This window comes from Fusarium tjaetaba (genome assembly GCF_013396195.1).
Source record: "Fusarium tjaetaba strain NRRL 66243 chromosome Unknown NRRL66243_c0000014, whole genome shotgun sequence".
Taxonomy (NCBI): Eukaryota; Fungi; Ascomycota; class Sordariomycetes; order Hypocreales; family Nectriaceae; genus Fusarium; species Fusarium tjaetaba.
Genome location: NW_023501210.1, coordinates 159,648 through 177,528, shown reverse-complemented (window position 1 = coordinate 177,528; position 17,881 = coordinate 159,648). Strand labels below are relative to the sequence as shown.

The following is a 17,881-nucleotide window of genomic DNA, read 5'->3' as shown; positions in this document are numbered from 1 at the left end:
TGGAGCAATCCCAACCCCCCCAAAACATAGCACCATCACGACACCCCTTCCCCCAGAACAGTTTTATGTGACTGTCGTTTACCCCCATCCCCATGATATCACACCCCATACCGCGTCTTTTTAATGTATCTGGAAGGTTTATACGAGGGGAAATCTCACCCCTCAGATTACAGGCCCTATGGTAGCTTGAAAGCTCCAGCCTGAGAGTGATGAAGTAAGACGAGAGCGGAGTCGGCGGTGGCGTTTGGCTTCTCGGTCATGAATACTCATGAGAAGCTCCTACAGACACCGACGAGTTTACGTGTATACGCTGAAGACATCATGATGGTTGGTGTTTATGCACATGGGACTTCGCAGGACGACCGCTGAGGTGAGGTGAGAGGCAGCGTCAATCGAGGACGGATGCCTTGGAGAGGCCTATGCTAGTGCACCAGGACTTCTGAGACGATGAAGCTCGAAATTACGAAATTCGCTGCCAAGTGGTGGTGAATCTGGTTCAGTGGTAGCCAGAGACCGTAGTTAATCCAAAAGAATACGATGGGTGTTTGCCCCTCATTCATGATTACCGGGCATGACATGTAATGATTTTCTGACTGTAAATTGGTGTCGAATGAAGACGACTTATTTACTCGCACTTGAATGAGAAGAGAAGAGAAGATAAACTATTCGCGTTTGAATATACTCCAAGTATTTTTCGTTAAGCTTCCTACAGTTAGGTATACATTAGGTATAACCAGAGTCTTCCCTTGAAAGGGTTTGAGCGTAAATAGCGGGGCCACGAGGGCCGTACATATAACAGAACACGTACTGTAATTTACTAGCACTATTGCACATGACTCACAGTGTGAAACAAGATATATTTCCCGTCCCCAGGCGCTTTTACCAGGCCATGCTGCTACCAATCTCTTTCTTTCGATGTTGCAGCTCTTGCGAACAGTTTCTAAAGAAGAGAGGGTAGCTGTGATGAGACATGAGTACTGACACTTGGCAGTATATTTCAAGCCATCTTTGTCACATCGCCTTCTCATAATCAGAGAACATCCCGCGGCTGACAATTATTACTGTGTATCGAGTGAGCTCCACTAAGTAATCGATCACCAACCCAGCATTTCCCATATCAATTCTACAACAACACGACCGACAAACCACATCCTTTCAAAATGGTCAAAAAGGGCAAAGGAAAGTCCAGCGGCGGTATAGACCTCTCTGACCCCATGCCATCTGCGCCGTCTAAGGACCAAGGAAAAGGAAAAAAAGGCCAAAAAGGTGGCACGTCTACTCCTGAAGCAGCTCCTTCAGGCCCCCCAAAACCTACGGTCAAGCAACTCATTGGCGGCTCTTCATGGACAGGGAAGCTACCAGTAAACCTGCTTAGCGAGTACTGTCAGAAACAGAAATGGGAAAGGCCCGATTATGATACCAAGAAGACTCCTGATGGTTTCTCTGTATGGGTTACTATGAGCGCCAAGGATCCTAAAACCCAGCAGATCACCAAACTAGAACCCTTCAAAATTCCAGCAACTCATAAGCATCTGATCATGCGTCCTACGGCAATAGAGGCCAAGCATGCCGCAGCAACATATGCCCTCTTCAGAGTGTGTAGCATGCAGAACAAACACACGGTTCTCCCACCAGAGCACAAGTCATTATGGAAAGACTTCCAGGCCCTGAAGACCCAAGATGTGAAAGAAGGCAAGGCCTGGATGTATGAACCGGACCCGTTTAAAGCACTTCAAGAGCGTCAAGAGGCAAAGGCTGCCGCAGAAAAGAAGAGGAAAGAAATTGAGGCCGCCAAGGCTAAGGCCGCTGCCATGCCTGGTGCTTCTGGACTGGTCCTTATGAGTAATGCAGGTAAAGGAGACAGTCGGTCATCCAGCATCATGAAGGGGTGGAGTAATGCGCCCAAGGTTGAGATGGGGAAGAAGACAAGAGCACAGTTAGAGACGTTGCTACGAAGCGGCGTCAAGTGGAATCCAAATGGTGTCCAGATGTCGAAACCTCAAAAAGACGCTATCATTTCCGAACTCAGCAAGCTCAGCTTCCGTAAAAGCCATGTTGAAGAGGCAGTCGAATATTGCAAAGATCGAGAAGAGACGCTCGAGTGGCTTCTCATTCACGTCCCCGAGGATGATCTTCCTCGTTGGGCCTTGCCAGAGAGCTATGCGGCTGGAGTGTCGGTCGGAGCTACGAATCTGAGACGAGAGGGCATCATCAAACGACTAGCTCAAGCAGGTTACTCACTTGAGCTGGCCACAAGGGTGCTGGATGAGCAAGGGGTTGATGAGGACAAAGCCGCGGAGACTTTACAAAATTTGCTCTTCCCTCGAGAATCTCAGGATTCCGCCGATGCTGACTTCTTAGATTTAGGCTCACCCGAAGAACAGTGGGAAGAAGAACTTGGGAGTCTTGAAGCAATCTATGGGGAGGGTTTCGAACGTGAAGGCGATAAAGTCATTCGCATCAAGCTCGATTCTGTCAAAAATGGGCAACAGACCGTCGATGCCTCTTTTCAGGTTCGACGTCCAGCTACCTATCCTGCCAACTTGATTCTATCGATTGTGGCCAACATTCCTTCTTATATCAAGCTTAGCATCATTCGAAAAGCTCTCGAGTATATCGATGAGTCTTTGCGTGATGAGCCAATGAAGATCTACCTGGCAATGGACTGGGTCCAGCAGAACATCAACGGCATCATTGAGGAGCCTGGAAAGCTGGTGGATATTTCGGCCGTCTCCTCAGCCGCAGCCGAGTACAAACCTGTGGCGGCTATCGCACAAAACAAGCGAAGTCCACGCGCCCCAAAAATGATCAAATGGATCAAGGATGAGAAAAGCCGGGAGCAATGGCTTCAACGACAAGAGTCATCATCTTTGAAGAACATGGTATCCAAGCGTCAGGGTCTCCCTGCCTGGCAGATGCGAGAAGCCATAATCGGCACCGTCAGAAGCAACCATGTCACTATCATCAGCGGAGAAACAGGATCGGGTAAATCAACACAGTCTATGCAATTTATCCTGGATGATCTGTATGCCCAAGGTCTTGGTGGTTGTGCAAACATGATTGTCACCCAGCCGCGACGAATCTCAGCTCTTGGCCTTGCCGATCGTGTAGCAGAAGAAAGATGTACACGTGTGGGCGAAGAGGTGGGATATGCTATTCGAGGTGAATCCCGGAGATCGAAAGATACAAGGATAACATTTGTGACGACGGGTGTTTTACTCAGGCGATTGCAAACCTCAGGGGGCCGAGTTGAAGATGTCGTGGCGTCTTTGGCGGATGTCAGCCACGTTGTGATCGATGAAGTACACGAGCGCAGTCTCGATACTGACTTCCTACTCAACCTTATCCGCGATGTCATGAAGGCCAAGAAGGATATGCTCAAGCTGATTCTGATGTCCGCGACACTTGATGCCGCAACTTTTGAGAATTATTTTGCCTCAGAGGGACTTAGCGTGGGCACAGTCGAAATTGCAGGCCGGACATTCCCTGTAGACGAGTACTATCTGGACGATGTGATCCGTATGACAGCATACGGAGTCGAAAGCTCTGATACAGAGTTCATCAGCGGAGAGGCTCTGGGCAAAGTCATCCAAAAATTGGGTCATCGCATAAATTACAACCTGCTGGTTGAGACGGTCAAGGCCATTGATTTCGAGCTATCCTACGAAAAGAAACCTGGTGGCATTCTGATTTTCCTCCCTGGAGTTGGTGAGATCAACCAAGCTTGTCGCGCACTGAAAGCTATCAATTCGCTTCATGTTTTGCCCCTTCATGCTTCGCTTGAGACACGCGAGCAGAAAAGACTGTTCTCTGGTGCTCCTCCAGGAAAGCGAAAGGTCGTGGTCGCAACTAATGTCGCAGAGACTTCAATCACAATAGACGACATTGTTGTGGTAATTGACAGCGGAAAGGTAAAGGAGACCAGCTTCGATGTGCAAAACAACATGCGCAAGCTCGAGGAAACGTGGGCATCACGCGCCGCCTGTAAGCAACGACGTGGTCGAGCTGGCCGAGTACAAGAGGGCAGATGCTACAAACTCTTTACGCAAAACCTCGAACAGCAAATGCCCGAACGACCTGAACCAGAGATTCGCCGTGTTCCACTGGAACAACTGTGTCTCTCAGTCCGTGCTATGGGAATGAAGGATGTTGCCGGGTTCCTAGGCAGGTCTCCAACACCTCCTGACGCGACTGCTATCGATGGAGCTATGAAGCTCCTGCGACGCATGGGAGCACTCGATGGTGATGAGCTTACAGCCATGGGTCAGCAGCTTGCCATGCTCCCCGCTGACCTTCGGTGCGGCAAGCTGATGGTGTTTGGTGCCATCTTTGGTTGTCTAGATGATTGCGTAACCATTGCAGCGATTCTGAGCACAAGAAGTCCCTTTGTTTCTCCACAGGAGAAGAGATATGAAGCGAAGGAGGCTCGTATGAGCTTCTACAGAGGTGATGGGGATCTCTTGACTGATCTTCAGGCCTTCCAGGAGTGGGATTTCATGATGCAGGACCACATACCCCATCGTCAGATACGATCTTGGTGTGAAGAGAACTTTCTCAATTTCCAGACCTTGTCAGACATCTCCAATACTCGGGCACAGTACTATACAGCCCTGGGAGAGATTGGTATCGTGGCACCCTCAGAAGCGACAATCGAGGCTCATGCACATGGTGCTAGCTCTGATGGATCCCAGCTCCTGAGAGCGCTGGTTGCTGCGGCTTTCACGCCACAGATCGCTCGCATCCAGTACCCCGACAAGAAGTTTGCAAGTTCAATGTCTGGTGCCGTGGAGTTAGACCCCGAGGCCAGGTCGATCAAGTACTTTAACCAAGAAAACGGACGCGTGTTTGTTCACCCCAGCAGTACGTTATTCGGAAGCCAGGGTTTCTCGGGAAATGCTGCGTATATGGCTTATTTCAGTCTGATCTCAACCAGCAAGATCTTCATTCGGGACCTGACACGTACGTATATCACCTCTCATGTTGCAAGTCTTGTTCGGTTTCGCTAACATATCTAACAGCCTTCAATGCATACACACTCCTACTATTCTCGGGACCTATCGAACTCGACACTCTTGGTCGAGGTCTACTTGTTGACGGCTGGCTCAGACTTCGAGGATGGGCGCGTATCGGTGTTTTACTGGCTAGACTCAGAGGAATGGTTGATGAGTTGATCGCAAAGAAGGTTGAGAGCCCAGAGATGAATGTTAAGGACGACGAGGTCATCATATTGGTTAGGAAGATGATTGAGCTCGATGGTATGGATGCTTGAGTAAAAAGTCCAAGGTCATTATAAATGCAGATAGAGGTACATTAGATTTGAATATGAAGATCTCGAGCATGACTCAATAGTTAGAAACTTGAATACCTAGTTATTTACAATCAAATGCTGAATTTCGATGTACTCTTTCGCAACACACAACTCAAAATAGGTAGATACCTATCTGTTCATGCCTGCGTATCAGAGACTTGTGTACCTTACGAAAAGGTGACTCCACCGCGGGGCACTCTCTATCATGAATGCTCTAGATACTGCACGCTCCCAGCACAGTATAGAACACTAACAGTAACGCCAACGCCAACGCCAACAAGTGGCATCCTACAAGCGTTTCCAATATTCGCACCTAAAGACATGTCTCATCAAGATTCAGAGCCAGAGGAGGCCATTACCAAGGAAGAGATCCGTAGTGAAGAGCCTACAAAGAAATCGACCCGCAATGCATGCAAGTCACACACTCAACTCACTCGAAGCACCCATTCTTACATATGGCAGTCGCAGAACTCATGGCTCCAAAGAGGAAAACACCACCGGAGACAAATACAGCTCGGCCATCGCGTAGTGGGAACCCGTTCAAAGACCGCATGGGTTTGGGTGCATATCTTGAAGATCCAGCCTCATACCCATCTTCGCGCGTCATCTATCACAACGAGGACTTTGTCGCTATAAACGACCGTTATCCAAAGGCCACAATACACACTCTTCTTCTCCCTCGGTCGTCACAGTACAATCTTCTCCATCCATTTGATGCCCTAGATGACCCAGAGGTCCTTGCCAAGGTGCGGACGGAGACTCGGCGCCTCAAGGTTCTGGTCGCAAAGGAACTCCAACGTCGTCTTGGCACGCACAGCGAGAGTGATGCTCATCGACAAGCCGTACTCGATGGAGATGCCGAGCCGGACCAGGGTGGTCAACTCCCGGAGGGCCGGGACTGGGCTGCAGAAGTCAAGGCCGGCGTGCATGCGGTACCAAGCATGAGACACCTTCACGTACACGTTTTCTCAAGGGATATGATCTCTGAAGCCTTGAGACATCGCAAGCACTACAATTCGTTCAATACGCCGTTTCTGGTTGATCTGGACGACTTTCCGCTTGCAGCTGATGATCCGCGCAGGAACACAAAGGAGGAGGCATATTTGCGCTGGGATATGAAGTGCTGGAGATGTGGGCTCAACTTTGGGAACCAGTTCCAAAAGCTAAAACGACATCTTGAAGAGGAGTATGAGACATGGAAGAAACTTTAGATAAGAGAAGGTTGGGATAAAAGGGCCTGCTTTACCCGTCTGTAAATTAGCATGATATTTGTACAACTCCTGAAGAGCACAATCCCAGTATAACAGTTCCATGAATTCTTCCTGACCTTCACCCCTCGTGTTCCCAAGCACCCTAAAGCAAATCAACCAAACCCAGACCCTATAATGAAAGTAGGAAAATTCCGCCTCCGCCGATTATTCATGTTAGGATTTCTATGTTGGTCATAATGGAAATCCTACTCGGAGTCTTCGCCATCCTCGTCATTTGCCTGGAACATGTCAGTAAATAATGTTCTAGGTCGAAGGGTAGGAGAATGGAACTCTACCTCGTCCTTAGCGGGCGACTCATTGGCGGCATCATCCTCGTCGGCTGGAAGATATTAGCACATAATCAACTTGGAGCTTCGTAGAAATTCCTTACCAGGTTCATCGTGCTTGGTCTCCTCATCCTCTGATACATCAGCAGCCTTTGGCTTTCTGCCACGCTTCTTGCCATCCTTGGGCGTTGTAGCAGCAGACTCTGTGCCGCGAGCAGCTCGAGGAGGTCGACCACGTCCCTGCTTTGGCGTACCATCATCATTTACTGCAGCGACCTTCTTGGGTCCAGCGGCGGCCTTCTTGCCAGTACCTGGGGGTCGGCCGCGGGGGCGTCCTGTTGGAACATAGACCTTCTTGGGCATGGGAGCAGCACCCTTGGGAGGCCGTCCACGGCCGCGCTTGACGGGAGCTTCAGCGGAATTCTTGGTCACTCCGGCGGAGGATTTGGGGATGCGAGGCGAGGCATCGCCCTTGGACGCGACATCTTCCTTGGTACGCGCCATGGTGCGGCAGAGAGAAAATAGCGAGAGAAATTGAGTTGGTGAAAAACGTGATAAAATTTCCCGAAAAATCGCGCAGCAAAGTCCGATACTAGTTTCTTCGGCTTGATCGTTGTAGTTGAAAACGCGACAAAAGATTGTTGTGGGAGGTAGAAGAAGAGAGGGAAGGCGAACGTTGGATGTCGCGTTTCGTCTGCAAAGGTATCTGAACCTAGGTACCTATTTAGGTAGGCACTGGAAGCTAAGCTCAGCTAAGGTGCAGCGCCCTAATTAGCAGTAAAATTGATCAAGGGTGGCTGGAGTTTAATTCGCGTCACTTGGTCCCCGCGACAAAGAATTTGGGCTATTGCGTGTGACAGAATAACTCGAGTACAGAACAGTAGACAAAAAGAGTGATATTTCTTTCAGAGACTGACCAGAGTCTAGACCTGATTCAGACTAGAGCTTCCGAGTCTCGATGGGGCCGCTTGGCCCAAGCTCCCTTCTGTTAAACCAGTCAAAACCTGTACTACGCATACAAGGGCCCCCTGCAACTGCCCCTAGCAACGTGAATGACGCTGGTAAACAAAAAATACCTACAAGGGAAGACGGTGAGATGTGGGTTATTCTTCGACATCGACTTCACGACAGCATCGACAACGCCAACAGCATCCTTATGACGATGGCTCTGGACTCGAGATTGATGCCTTCTCCCTCATCGCCCTCGGCGTCCTTTTATGAGGGCAGGGTTCACTCTTCGGCCTCAACGCCATCGCTGAGATCTCGAGATGCGGCTTTATCCATGCCCGCCAGAATGGAAGGGGGAGGAAATGTCAAGGTCGTAGTCCGAGTGAGAGCGTTTCTCAAGAGAGGTGAATACACTTAGGCACCCGGTCTCCTTTTCGTAGAACCTCTGTATCTGACTAGTCTACAGAACTTGAACGCCAGGCAAAATGTCTGATCCAAATGGACCCCATCACTCAACTCACAACACTCTCCGCACCCGATGACCCTGATCCAGAGGCTGCAAAGCTAAAGGCCAAGAAGGTCATCGAGGAGAAGAAATTCACTTTCGATAACTCCTTCTGGAGTCATGACACTAACGACAAGCACTACGCCACTCAGGAAGATGTTTACAACAGCCTTGGCGAGGACTTTCTCGATCACAACTTCGAAGGCTACCACACGTGTATCTTTGCCTACGGACAGACTGGATCTGGAAAGAGTTACACCATGATGGGCACCCCAGACCAGCCTGGCCTGATTCCTCGGACTTGCGAGGATCTCTTTGAGCGTATCGACGCCGCTCACTGCGAGAACTCAAATGTCGCCTATAATGTTCGCGTCTCGTACTTTGAAGTCTACAATGAGCACGTCCGTGACCTCCTCGTTCCTCCTCAAACGCACAAGGCGCCCAATTATCTCAAGATTCGCGAATCTCCCACCGAGGGCCCATACGTCAAGGATCTTACCGAGGTGCCCGTGCGAAACATCAATGAGATTCTACGCTACATGAAATTGGGCGATACATCTCGTACGGTAGCGAGCACAAAGATGAACGATACAAGTAGTCGAAGTCACGCCGTTTTCACAATCATGCTGAAACAAATTCACCACGATATGGAAACCGACGAGACGACAGAGCGAAGCTCCCGCATTCGACTGGTGGATCTGGCCGGTAGCGAGAGGGCGAAGGCCACCGAGGCTACTGGTGCGCGATTACGCGAAGGTAGCAACATCAACAAATCACTGACCACGCTGGGACGTGTAATTGCCGCTCTAGCAGACCCCAAGGCCGGAAGGGGTGGAAAGCGAAAAGAGGTTGTCCCATACCGAGACTCAATCCTCACCTGGCTTCTCAAAGACTCACTAGGCGGAAACAGCAAGACGGCCATGATTGCCTGCATCGCACCCTCAGACTACGATGAAACCCTTTCCACGCTGCGATATGCCGACCAAGCCAAACGAATCCGGACCAGGGCTGTTGTCAACCAGGATCACATATCAACAGCCGAGCGAGACGCGCAGATTGCTGCCATGGCGGAGGAAATTCGCATTCTGCAGCTTTCCGTATCAGACTCGAGACAGCGTGAGAAGAACGCCAAGGAAGCCGAGGACAAACTGGAGGAGTACCAGACTCATGTCAACTCTATGCAGCGCATGATGGAGGAGCGCAGCATGGTAGCTGAGAGCAAGATCAAGAAGCTTCAGACGGAGAATGAGGCCTTGAAACTGCACCTCAAGCTCGCCATCGAAAGCCTCAAGAACCCTATTCCTCCTGTCGCCGTAAAGCCAGAGCGAGAAGTCGACGAGCAGGACAAGGAGAATGCCTCCGAATATAGTGAGTACGATGACGATCAGTATGATTCGGAGAGCACAGCATATGGCGAAGATGAGTTGCAAGAAGAAATGCAGCAATACCTCCAGGATATGGGTAACTTGAGGAAGTTGATGCAAGGGGACTTGACCAGGTTTAAGAATGAGAACAGCGCGAGAATGCCACTGGGCGCAAAGGAAAACCTCTGAAACGAACGGCCAACGGCGATTGAAGGAAGATTTACTAGCATGACAGGAGCATGGTGTTTTGGAAGCGTTGTTTGAATGACCGGGTCGGATTAGATTCACTGGATGTCTCTTTGAGTTTGCTGGACAATAGGCTACGTTACTTTACGTTACTACAAATGATTTAAATATGAAGAATTTTACCACACACGAGTCCATCAGAGTCAATGGTATGATAAAATGGACCATAAAGCTTTGTTTGTGTGTACGCATTGAGTACCTTGATGATAACATCAGCGTTGGGCAACTACTTACATAAATATGATGATTAGCGGCGGGTTTCTTGTGCACTAAAAAGCTCGTTACCTTATACACATATAAGTAATTCTATCTCCTATAAATCCCCCGAATTGTGTTTTGACAAGCACTCTTGGGATCCGTCGGTTAACGTTACAGGATGAACTGTCGATATGATCATTGTCAAACAGGTAGTTTCACTAAGTAATGTGTTTGACCTGATTGGCTGAGCCGGTTCGTCAACTTCAGTTTCAGTCGGACCAGGGATATCTGAAACTGTCCCCATGATTCGTCGGAATGTCAGCTGAGAAAATAGAACATGCCTTGAACGCAGTAACAGAGGTCAATAGATGAGCAACTGACGATGTTTCGTCACCAATCAATGGGGATTGCGAAGCCTGTAGTAGCTCATTCGCCGCCTCAAAGACCCCGCAGTCATGTCGTATCATGCCATGGATATCAGCTACCTTATGTATCTCTGCTATGGCAGAAGACTTGGCATTTGCCTTGGATAAAAAAACACCAATATGCATGCTTAGAGTCATACTAGTAGACTATTTCACTACATAGTAGTTTGTCTTCACCCCTAGGTTATTCAGAGTCTTATAAAAGTCTGGACACCTCTAGGCACACCGACCTACATACTCTAGTACTATATTCCTCCATCCATACTACTAAGGTAGGTAGGTACTAGGTAGGCATCCAATATCCCCACCATAGCTCGGCATTTTGGGCATCTATAGTAGCAACAAAGCACTAGACCTGATCGTTAGACAGTACGTAATTATCTGCGTCCCCTTTTCTGACTACTACACACTGGCCTTCTCCTTATATGCCTGCCATTATTCGCTTGTTGCTAAGAACTAAACGACGAAATAGGGGCTGTTAATAGTTTACCTGTACCAAGTTGTCTATTCCTCTTTCTGTCTGACGTGCCCCTCACCAGCTAAGCTACCTCCATACCTTACCTACGTGACAGGGTTACCTCTGTAGTTTCAACTCCAGTCTCCGTGCTCATCTCCGACCTTTGGCTTTCATCACCTCCATAACTACTCAGCATTCTTACATTCGTTTTCCCTCCTTCTTCGTCTCGCATCTTACCAACATGTCTTCCCGTCTTCCTCTCTTCACGCGCGGCATCGCAGAGTCGCAATCTCAGGAGAGCGATCCCAGCTCTCCCGCCGAACAGCGCGACGATGCCAAGCGAAACTTCCTAAAGACGATGCGAGCACTGCCCACTCAGCATTATTGGAACGTCTACTTCGACCGACAGGCCAAGGAAGGGGAAAGCGGTGATCAGTATCACTCTGGGCTGGAGCAGCTCGGTACCCAGATCGAGTCGGTGCAGGACTTTTGGCGCTATGCCAACAATACTCCTGTCGGAAATATTGGTGTTCGAGAGTCTTTGTATCTTTTCAAGTCAGGCTTCCGCCCTGTCTGGGAGGACCGACGCAATATTCTGGGTGGAAGTTGGACATTCCGCTTCCCTAAGAGCATAGGACCCGATGTGTGGACTCGTGTTCAGCTCCTCGCTATTGGCGAGAAACTCCAGAGTGTTCTTGACGACGGTACGAACTCTGACCACAATGGACGCACTTGTGCTAACTTCTATTTAGACGACCAGCTTTGCGGTGTTGGTCTCTCCGTCCGCTTCAACTCCCACCTCATCACCGTATGGCACCGCGACGCCTCCAAGAAGAACTCGATCGACAACATCGTCAAGTGCATCATGGAGGAGCTCCCTCCCGAGATGCAACCCAAGCCTGACGCATACTACTATAAACGCCACTCAGACCACGCTGGCTTCAACCCTCCCCCGGAGCTCAAGGTCGTACTCGACTCCCGCCGACAGGAAGAGGAGAAGCTCGCTGCCGCTGCGGCCAAGGGTGGTGACGCCAAGCCATCGGTGACGGTCGAGTCTCCGCAATGATTTTCACGAAAGTTACGATGTTTGGTTTTGCGCTGCTATATAGTTCAGGTTCATTTCAGGTAGTTGGGTTGACATAGTGCGTGCTTGTTAGCTCACGTATCCTATCCCGTCCCGTCGCTGTCACCTATGGGGCATGCATGCATCTGATAAGGCGTTTCAGAATTAGATGTGATTATACATATGTATTGGCCAGGACCGTTGATCCTGAAGAACCTAGCGCTTTTAAGATTGTGTAATTAGATTTGGAAACAGTGATTGCGTAGAGCTGCCCCTCAACTGCTGATATAGACACTGAATGTCTGATGCCTCCGTTTATGAACTCATCAAGGTCCCTCCAAACAAGCCTCGACTCAGTGATGCGCACTATACTATAATAATTATCATGGACCTTGGTCTGCAAGCGAAAATGGGTGATTAGCAGTCAGCGTCTCATCCCTCATGTTGAGATTCTTACCTCTCTTTCAATGCAGCATTGCAACTCTTGGATCGATTCCGCTTCATCTCATGGTATTAACTCCCCCAAGTCGTACAAGGCAAGTTTCGTTTGTTCGTAGATCGTAACATGGTGGCTCCTCCTGGAAGCTGGAGAATCACCTCCAGACACCAGCACTCTTCATGACTCCATCAAATTCCTCAACGCCCACTCCCCTAGCAACACCTACGCCGCCGTTCGCCTCGAGAATCATATCCTTGAGTAGTTCCTCATCGACATCCTCTTTGAGCACAGCAGCAACACGCCGCAGGTGTGCAAGGGTAATGGGTCCATCCTGACCATTTGTGAATAGTCGAAAAGCTTCCTCGACTTCTGCACGATGGGCGTCCGAGTCGTGCTCTCTTGTATGGAATTTGAGGGCGCAGATTGCGAAGAAAGGTTCAAATGTCGCGTATCCGTCGTTTTCTGGATCCAGGATTGATATAAATTCTTTGAGCTCTGCGTGAGAAGAGGGTGGAACACCGAGGGCTCTAATTAAGCAAGCATATGTCAGCCAAGGACGCAAAGGCGTCCTCACATGGGTTACTTACATGAGTGCAGACTTAACATCGTCAATAGGCAAGACTCCATGCTTCTCACCGTCCATTGGCTCTGCAAAGAGACTGAACGCCTCGCGGATCTCGCCCTCTTCTTGCGCAGTCACATTATGCTCCTTTGCAAGTTTGGATTGTCGCGTCTTGGGTGCGGCGGTTGCGCTGGTCGCGGGAGCCTTGCGCTTTGGAGGCTAAAGGATTCTGTTAGGCCTTGTCTTGACTGATATAAGGTCAGATTATGCATTACCATTTGCGCTTGCGAAGAAGGGACAACAAGCACTTATACGTAGTCGCGATGATCGATGTCACGATAGGTGCTTTGTGGTGACGATAGGTAGTGGATTTGGCGCCCGCGACGAACAGTGCACCAGCACCGTCTTGAGTCTCTATTCAGACTGTACGGGCCCTTCTCCCCGTGAGTTTTAATAAAATTTTCCTTACAGACCCAAACCTTTTCCCTTTAACAATCTATCTCAACATTTCCACAGTCTTTCTGGACCGGTTTCACAATGCACTCGCGCTCTCTTGGAGAATAATCACCGCGAAGTACTCTACGGTTTGTTTACTTGTGCCTGCTACACCGCTACCATACATACTCGGATCTCGACGCCGACAGCTCTTCTCGACATCGTGATGTTCCCTCAATATTCGCTTCTAAAAATGCTAGAGCTTGCCGCTTTGAAATCACTACAGCGAGCAAGTGTGGACAGTGAAGCAAAATTCAAATAAGCCTCGTCGGACAACTTCAAACCGACCTGGTTCCAGCGGGTAGCAAGCGATGCCATGTCTTTGAAGACAGGCACCTAGCGATCCATGGAGACACACAATTTGTAGTACTTGGTTTTCAATAAAGTCAATTACACTCAGAATACTCGCTCGCCCTATGCAACTCATCTTCACCCAATGCTTCCTTTCTCCTGGGCCCTGGCCAATCTGTTATCTGCCATCTATATCTTGGCCTCTGGCTCTCTTTAGAACTGGTCAGCCGTGAAGGGATAGAGGATCGTGAGGAAGTGCTACTACTTACTCACTTGAAGTTGTTCTTCATTTCGCGTAACTTGGCCATAACTGCCACAGGCTCCGTCTCGCCCGTCTGCTTCTGAATCTCGGGATCCTGTGATGGTTAGCTTGGTATCCTAACATGTTCAAGAACTTTGACGAACCTCGACCCTCATAAAGACGTTGTGTTGCTATGCAAAGTCAGCCATTTCGTATCGAGACAAGTCGTGGATTCCAGCTACCTTTTCGTCTCCGATGGTAAATTTGCCAGTGGTGACCTTATTGTTCTCGGCGAAGGAGTGGAGCTTCTGTACAGCATCGCGCTGAGAAACAGATGCGGCAAACTTGACATTGGCCTTGGTATACTCATGTCCTGGCTATCATAATATGAGCGTCGACGTACTTTTGTGTAGGCTTCGAACTTACGTAAATCACAGTGTCATCAGGCAACGCCGCAAGACGCTTGTTCAGGGCCTCGTGCATCTCCTCCGCATTGCCCTCGAAGAATCTTCCACATCCTGTTCATTATCAGCACAGGCTCAAGACATCCTTGTGCACATTTGAGGCTTGCTCAAACTTACCGCCAATGAAAAGGGTATCACCCGTGAAAACAGCTTTGTCCTTTCCGTCTTCCACAAAGAAGCAGATGCTGTCCTGAGTGTGGCAAGGTGTATGCACACCCTTGAAGGTGATGTCGCCGAGCTTGAAGGTCTCGCCGTGACCTGGTGTCTTCGTAACACCATCACAGTCTTTGCCGCCAATAATATCTATCTTGGGGTTGTCCAGCTCAGCAAGCTCGTGGATGTCAACAAGTTTTCATGGGGCCTCATTCTGGGGGGTCTTACCAGCTTCTTGTTGCCTCCTGCATGATCCCAATGACAGCAAGGAGATCAGTCTAGGTCGGGAGAAATTGGCAGTTAATGATACTCACTGGTGGGTGTTGACAATGGCTGTCAAGTTGATCTTCCCCGCCTTGATAGCCTCCTTTAGGATAGGCGCAACCCTGCACTATACATCAGCAGCTTCTCAGATATTCTCAGGGTGGTTACTATGTACTCGGGAGGGTTTGCGGGATCAACGATGACGGCGTCCTTGGACTTATCGTCAACTACCAGGTAAGCGTAGTTGTTGGAGCTTCCCTCCCCTATTGAAATCAGTTTCAAGGTCCTCGACTTCAAAAGGGATTCTTTGGACACATGACATACACATGGGAATTGACTGAATATGCATGGCGCGGGTAGCAACAAGCTACATCATCTCAGCTGAGCACACTTTTTGGAGTTGAACAATTGACTCACAGCACTAGATAGAAATCCAATTTTCTGTCTGAGAAATCGCCGACTTGTAGCGATTCTATACATAAGTAGGTCTCTGTAAATGTCAAGGCCAGTTGAAGGCGGATGCGCTGTAACAGAACAAGATCGAATGAGACGTGAGGCTTTGTCATCCAAGCAAGGCATCATGGCTCCAGCATCATGACGTTTGCCGATGCGGGCGACTGCACGTGATATATCTGGGTCCAATTCCAACATTCACCCATGGGTATTTTGCCTCTGCAGAATGATGATTTATGCAAGTACATCCAGTCAAAAAGGGGTATCTAATAGAAAGATTGGACGCTCGTTCTAAACAATGCCAATAGGTTTAGGCTTCCATGTGCCTTTGAACTGTGACCACCCAAAGTCATCTTCCTCATCAGCTTCACCGGTGTCAGGCTCTGTGTCTTTCATCGTCGTATCGGCGGTACCAGATTTTGACGACTTCCTATCTTCCTCAGACTCTCGTAGCCTCTGCATCAATTCTGCGCACTTCAAAAATGCTTGGTTGCCTGGCAAACTGCCCTTGACCTCTTGAACTGTCTTGAGAACGCGCTCAGGAGGCCATCGCTCGAACTCCTGGAACAGAGCTGCCAGCTTCGATTCATCTCCCTCGCTGAGATACCGTAGTACTGTCTTGCGACACGCATCGCTATTGTCCTCGCCCAGCTGCTTCCAGTAATACTCCCAAATCCACAGCAAGGCCTTCTTAGCTGCTGTGCGCAACTTTGCTAATGAAGGCAGCTGTTCGTGCGTTGACTGATGGCGAAGCTCAACAAATGTAGCGGGCAACCCAATGGTCTTTGCAATAGAGTACATACTCTGTTTGCGCTGTTTGTCCTGATGGCCATCAAGAAGACCAGTAACGAACCTTGTGTTTCATCAGCTCCATCGTACAGCAATGGGTCTCGGCTGGCAGAACTTACCTGCTAAAGGCTGCTGAATATGCTGCTCTAATTGCGTACGCCGACGAAGCTGCATTTTCTCCAGCGGCTGCCTCTTTATCACTTAGCATCGCCGCCATCAACAGGGCTGTTGACTCGACCATGTGAGGGCAGTTTCCTCGCTGCATCCACATCGACACGCGCGCAACCGCTTTGTGCTGCCTCTTTTGTGTTTCCTGGTCGTCCAAGATCCGTTGGTTTTGTATGTTTACACTGCCTTCAGCATGGCTTGAATGCCCCTTGGCCTCTATATCGTTGGTGTCGATGCCTGTGTACATCTGCTCGCGAACGAGCAAGAGCTCGTAACGGTCGCGCCATGGTGTAAAGACGTATTGTACCATTTTTTGGGTCTCTATGATAATATATTTTTCTCCGGAGTATTTGATACTTAGCAGCATCCAAGTTAGTAGTCGCCTGTCCGGAGGAAACAGCGGCGCGTGTATTTATTTCTGTTCTGTTTTTTTCGTTTGTCGTGCACTGATTGCAGGATTTTTGTTCGGATAATTTTTCTGTAACAAATGATGGATAGGTATCTATCGCCTCAACAGCATGTGTGATTCTTGCTAACAGCATCACGTTTTAATGCCCTGTGAGTTTATTCTGTAACCTATTATATCTCACGGGGTTTCAAAATTATAATCGTGATTTTCTTTTAATTTCTTACCCCCCCAACACTTACGTATTTCAGCGCCCAGTGTCGTAGATAAATGTCAACGAGTAAACCATAATACTAAAGTCCGAGGCTGGTACAGGGTAAGACATCTAAGTAAAATGAGACAAATCAAAGCGCATCAACTTAAGAAAAAAACGCTTTCCCTGTAGTGGGTATTTAAACAGATAGTGTCTTGAAAATTATGTCTACTAGGTAGGTACTGTAGATTTTAGATTCTTTAACGATGTGATTATGATTTCGGATGGCAGAGGTCGAGAATGGAAGTTCGGCGAGAGGGTATAATAGCGCCTTGCCAATCAATCAGCACGGTATAAATCTAGCGGCTATAACTATTACCATCCCACCTCGAATAAGGGCCTCCCTGCGCCTTAAGCAGGTTGAGCAATTTTTCAGGTCATGAGGTGGAGCAGAGCTCCTGGTCAAGTCTCATTCGGAGCATGCTAGCTTAGTAGGCTAGTCATGTCTCCCCAGAATGCATGAGTTCGTATGACTCCCAGTTCTATCTACGGAGCTTCCGAGCCACACAGAGTTCTAAGAAGTTGCTGAATTAGATTGAGTTACTGATCAATAGGGCGCAAGAATACCTAGGACTTTTTATCTCAAGTGATAAGAAGACTTGGGTAAGTTTACTATACTTGTTGTGGAGCTTTAGACCAGTTTATTCTGGCACCTCGTTTAATCTCAGAGGTTTTACCAGTATATTTCCCCCAAAGACCGATCAATCTTACGGTGGCGCTAGCCACTTTTTATTCTTCAGCCACAACCGTCCCTGAGCAAATACGTAATGCCGTAAAAAAAGAAAATCGGAAAGAGGGGGTCGTGCACATGCCACGCAGGGCTGGCTCAGAGTGGGGAGGGGGGCGTCAAAT

General features: G+C 48.9%; 7 protein-coding genes across 7 annotated transcripts; 4 read left to right on the top strand and 3 right to left on the bottom strand.

The window, feature by feature from the left end:
• Positions 1-1,160: 1,160 nt before the first annotated feature.
• Positions 1,161-5,269, top strand: FTJAE_563 (helicase; the record flags this gene model as incomplete). Its single annotated transcript, XM_037352157.1, has 2 exons — positions 1,161-4,959; positions 5,019-5,269. The coding sequence occupies 2 exons, from the start codon at positions 1,161-1,163 to the stop codon at positions 5,267-5,269; spliced, it is 4,050 nt and encodes a 1,349-aa protein (XP_037212357.1).
• Positions 5,270-5,781: 512 nt separating this feature from the next.
• On the top strand, positions 5,782-6,519 carry FTJAE_562 (aprataxin; the record flags this gene model as incomplete). The annotated part of the gene is made up of 1 exon (XM_037352146.1): positions 5,782-6,519. The coding sequence occupies one exon, from the start codon at positions 5,782-5,784 to the stop codon at positions 6,517-6,519; it is 738 nt and encodes a 245-aa protein (XP_037212356.1).
• A 245-nt stretch (positions 6,520-6,764) lies between these two features.
• On the bottom strand, positions 6,765-7,349 carry FTJAE_561 (AT hook protein; the record flags this gene model as incomplete). Its single annotated transcript, XM_037352135.1, has 3 exons — positions 6,765-6,797; positions 6,855-6,898; positions 6,950-7,349. 3 exons carry the CDS (start codon positions 7,347-7,349, stop codon positions 6,765-6,767), a joined length of 477 nt encoding a protein of 158 aa, XP_037212355.1.
• Positions 7,350-7,803: 454 nt separating this feature from the next.
• On the top strand, positions 7,804-9,851 carry FTJAE_560 (kinesin; the record flags this gene model as incomplete). The annotated part of the gene is made up of 2 exons (XM_037352125.1): positions 7,804-8,197; positions 8,260-9,851. 2 exons carry the CDS (start codon positions 7,804-7,806, stop codon positions 9,849-9,851), a joined length of 1,986 nt encoding a protein of 661 aa, XP_037212354.1.
• A 1,378-nt stretch (positions 9,852-11,229) lies between these two features.
• FTJAE_559 (translation initiation factor 4e) lies at positions 11,230-12,054 on the top strand (the record flags this gene model as incomplete). The annotated part of the gene is made up of 2 exons (XM_037352113.1): positions 11,230-11,692; positions 11,741-12,054. The coding sequence occupies 2 exons, from the start codon at positions 11,230-11,232 to the stop codon at positions 12,052-12,054; spliced, it is 777 nt and encodes a 258-aa protein (XP_037212353.1).
• A 590-nt stretch (positions 12,055-12,644) lies between these two features.
• On the bottom strand, positions 12,645-13,709 carry FTJAE_558 (hydroxyacylglutathione hydrolase; the record flags this gene model as incomplete). The annotated part of the gene is made up of 3 exons (XM_037352102.1): positions 12,645-13,017; positions 13,078-13,271; positions 13,677-13,709. 3 exons carry the CDS (start codon positions 13,707-13,709, stop codon positions 12,645-12,647), a joined length of 600 nt encoding a protein of 199 aa, XP_037212352.1.
• Positions 13,710-14,027: 318 nt separating this feature from the next.
• FTJAE_557 (Las1) lies at positions 14,028-16,680 on the bottom strand (the record flags this gene model as incomplete). Its single annotated transcript, XM_037352091.1, has 13 exons — positions 14,028-14,049; positions 14,112-14,194; positions 14,244-14,270; positions 14,322-14,456; positions 14,506-14,597; positions 14,661-14,846; positions 14,925-14,941; positions 15,011-15,082; positions 15,136-15,223; positions 15,285-15,327; positions 15,378-15,432; positions 15,748-16,266; positions 16,322-16,680. 13 exons carry the CDS (start codon positions 16,678-16,680, stop codon positions 14,028-14,030), a joined length of 1,698 nt encoding a protein of 565 aa, XP_037212351.1.
• Between the last annotated feature and the right edge of the window lie 1,201 nt (positions 16,681-17,881).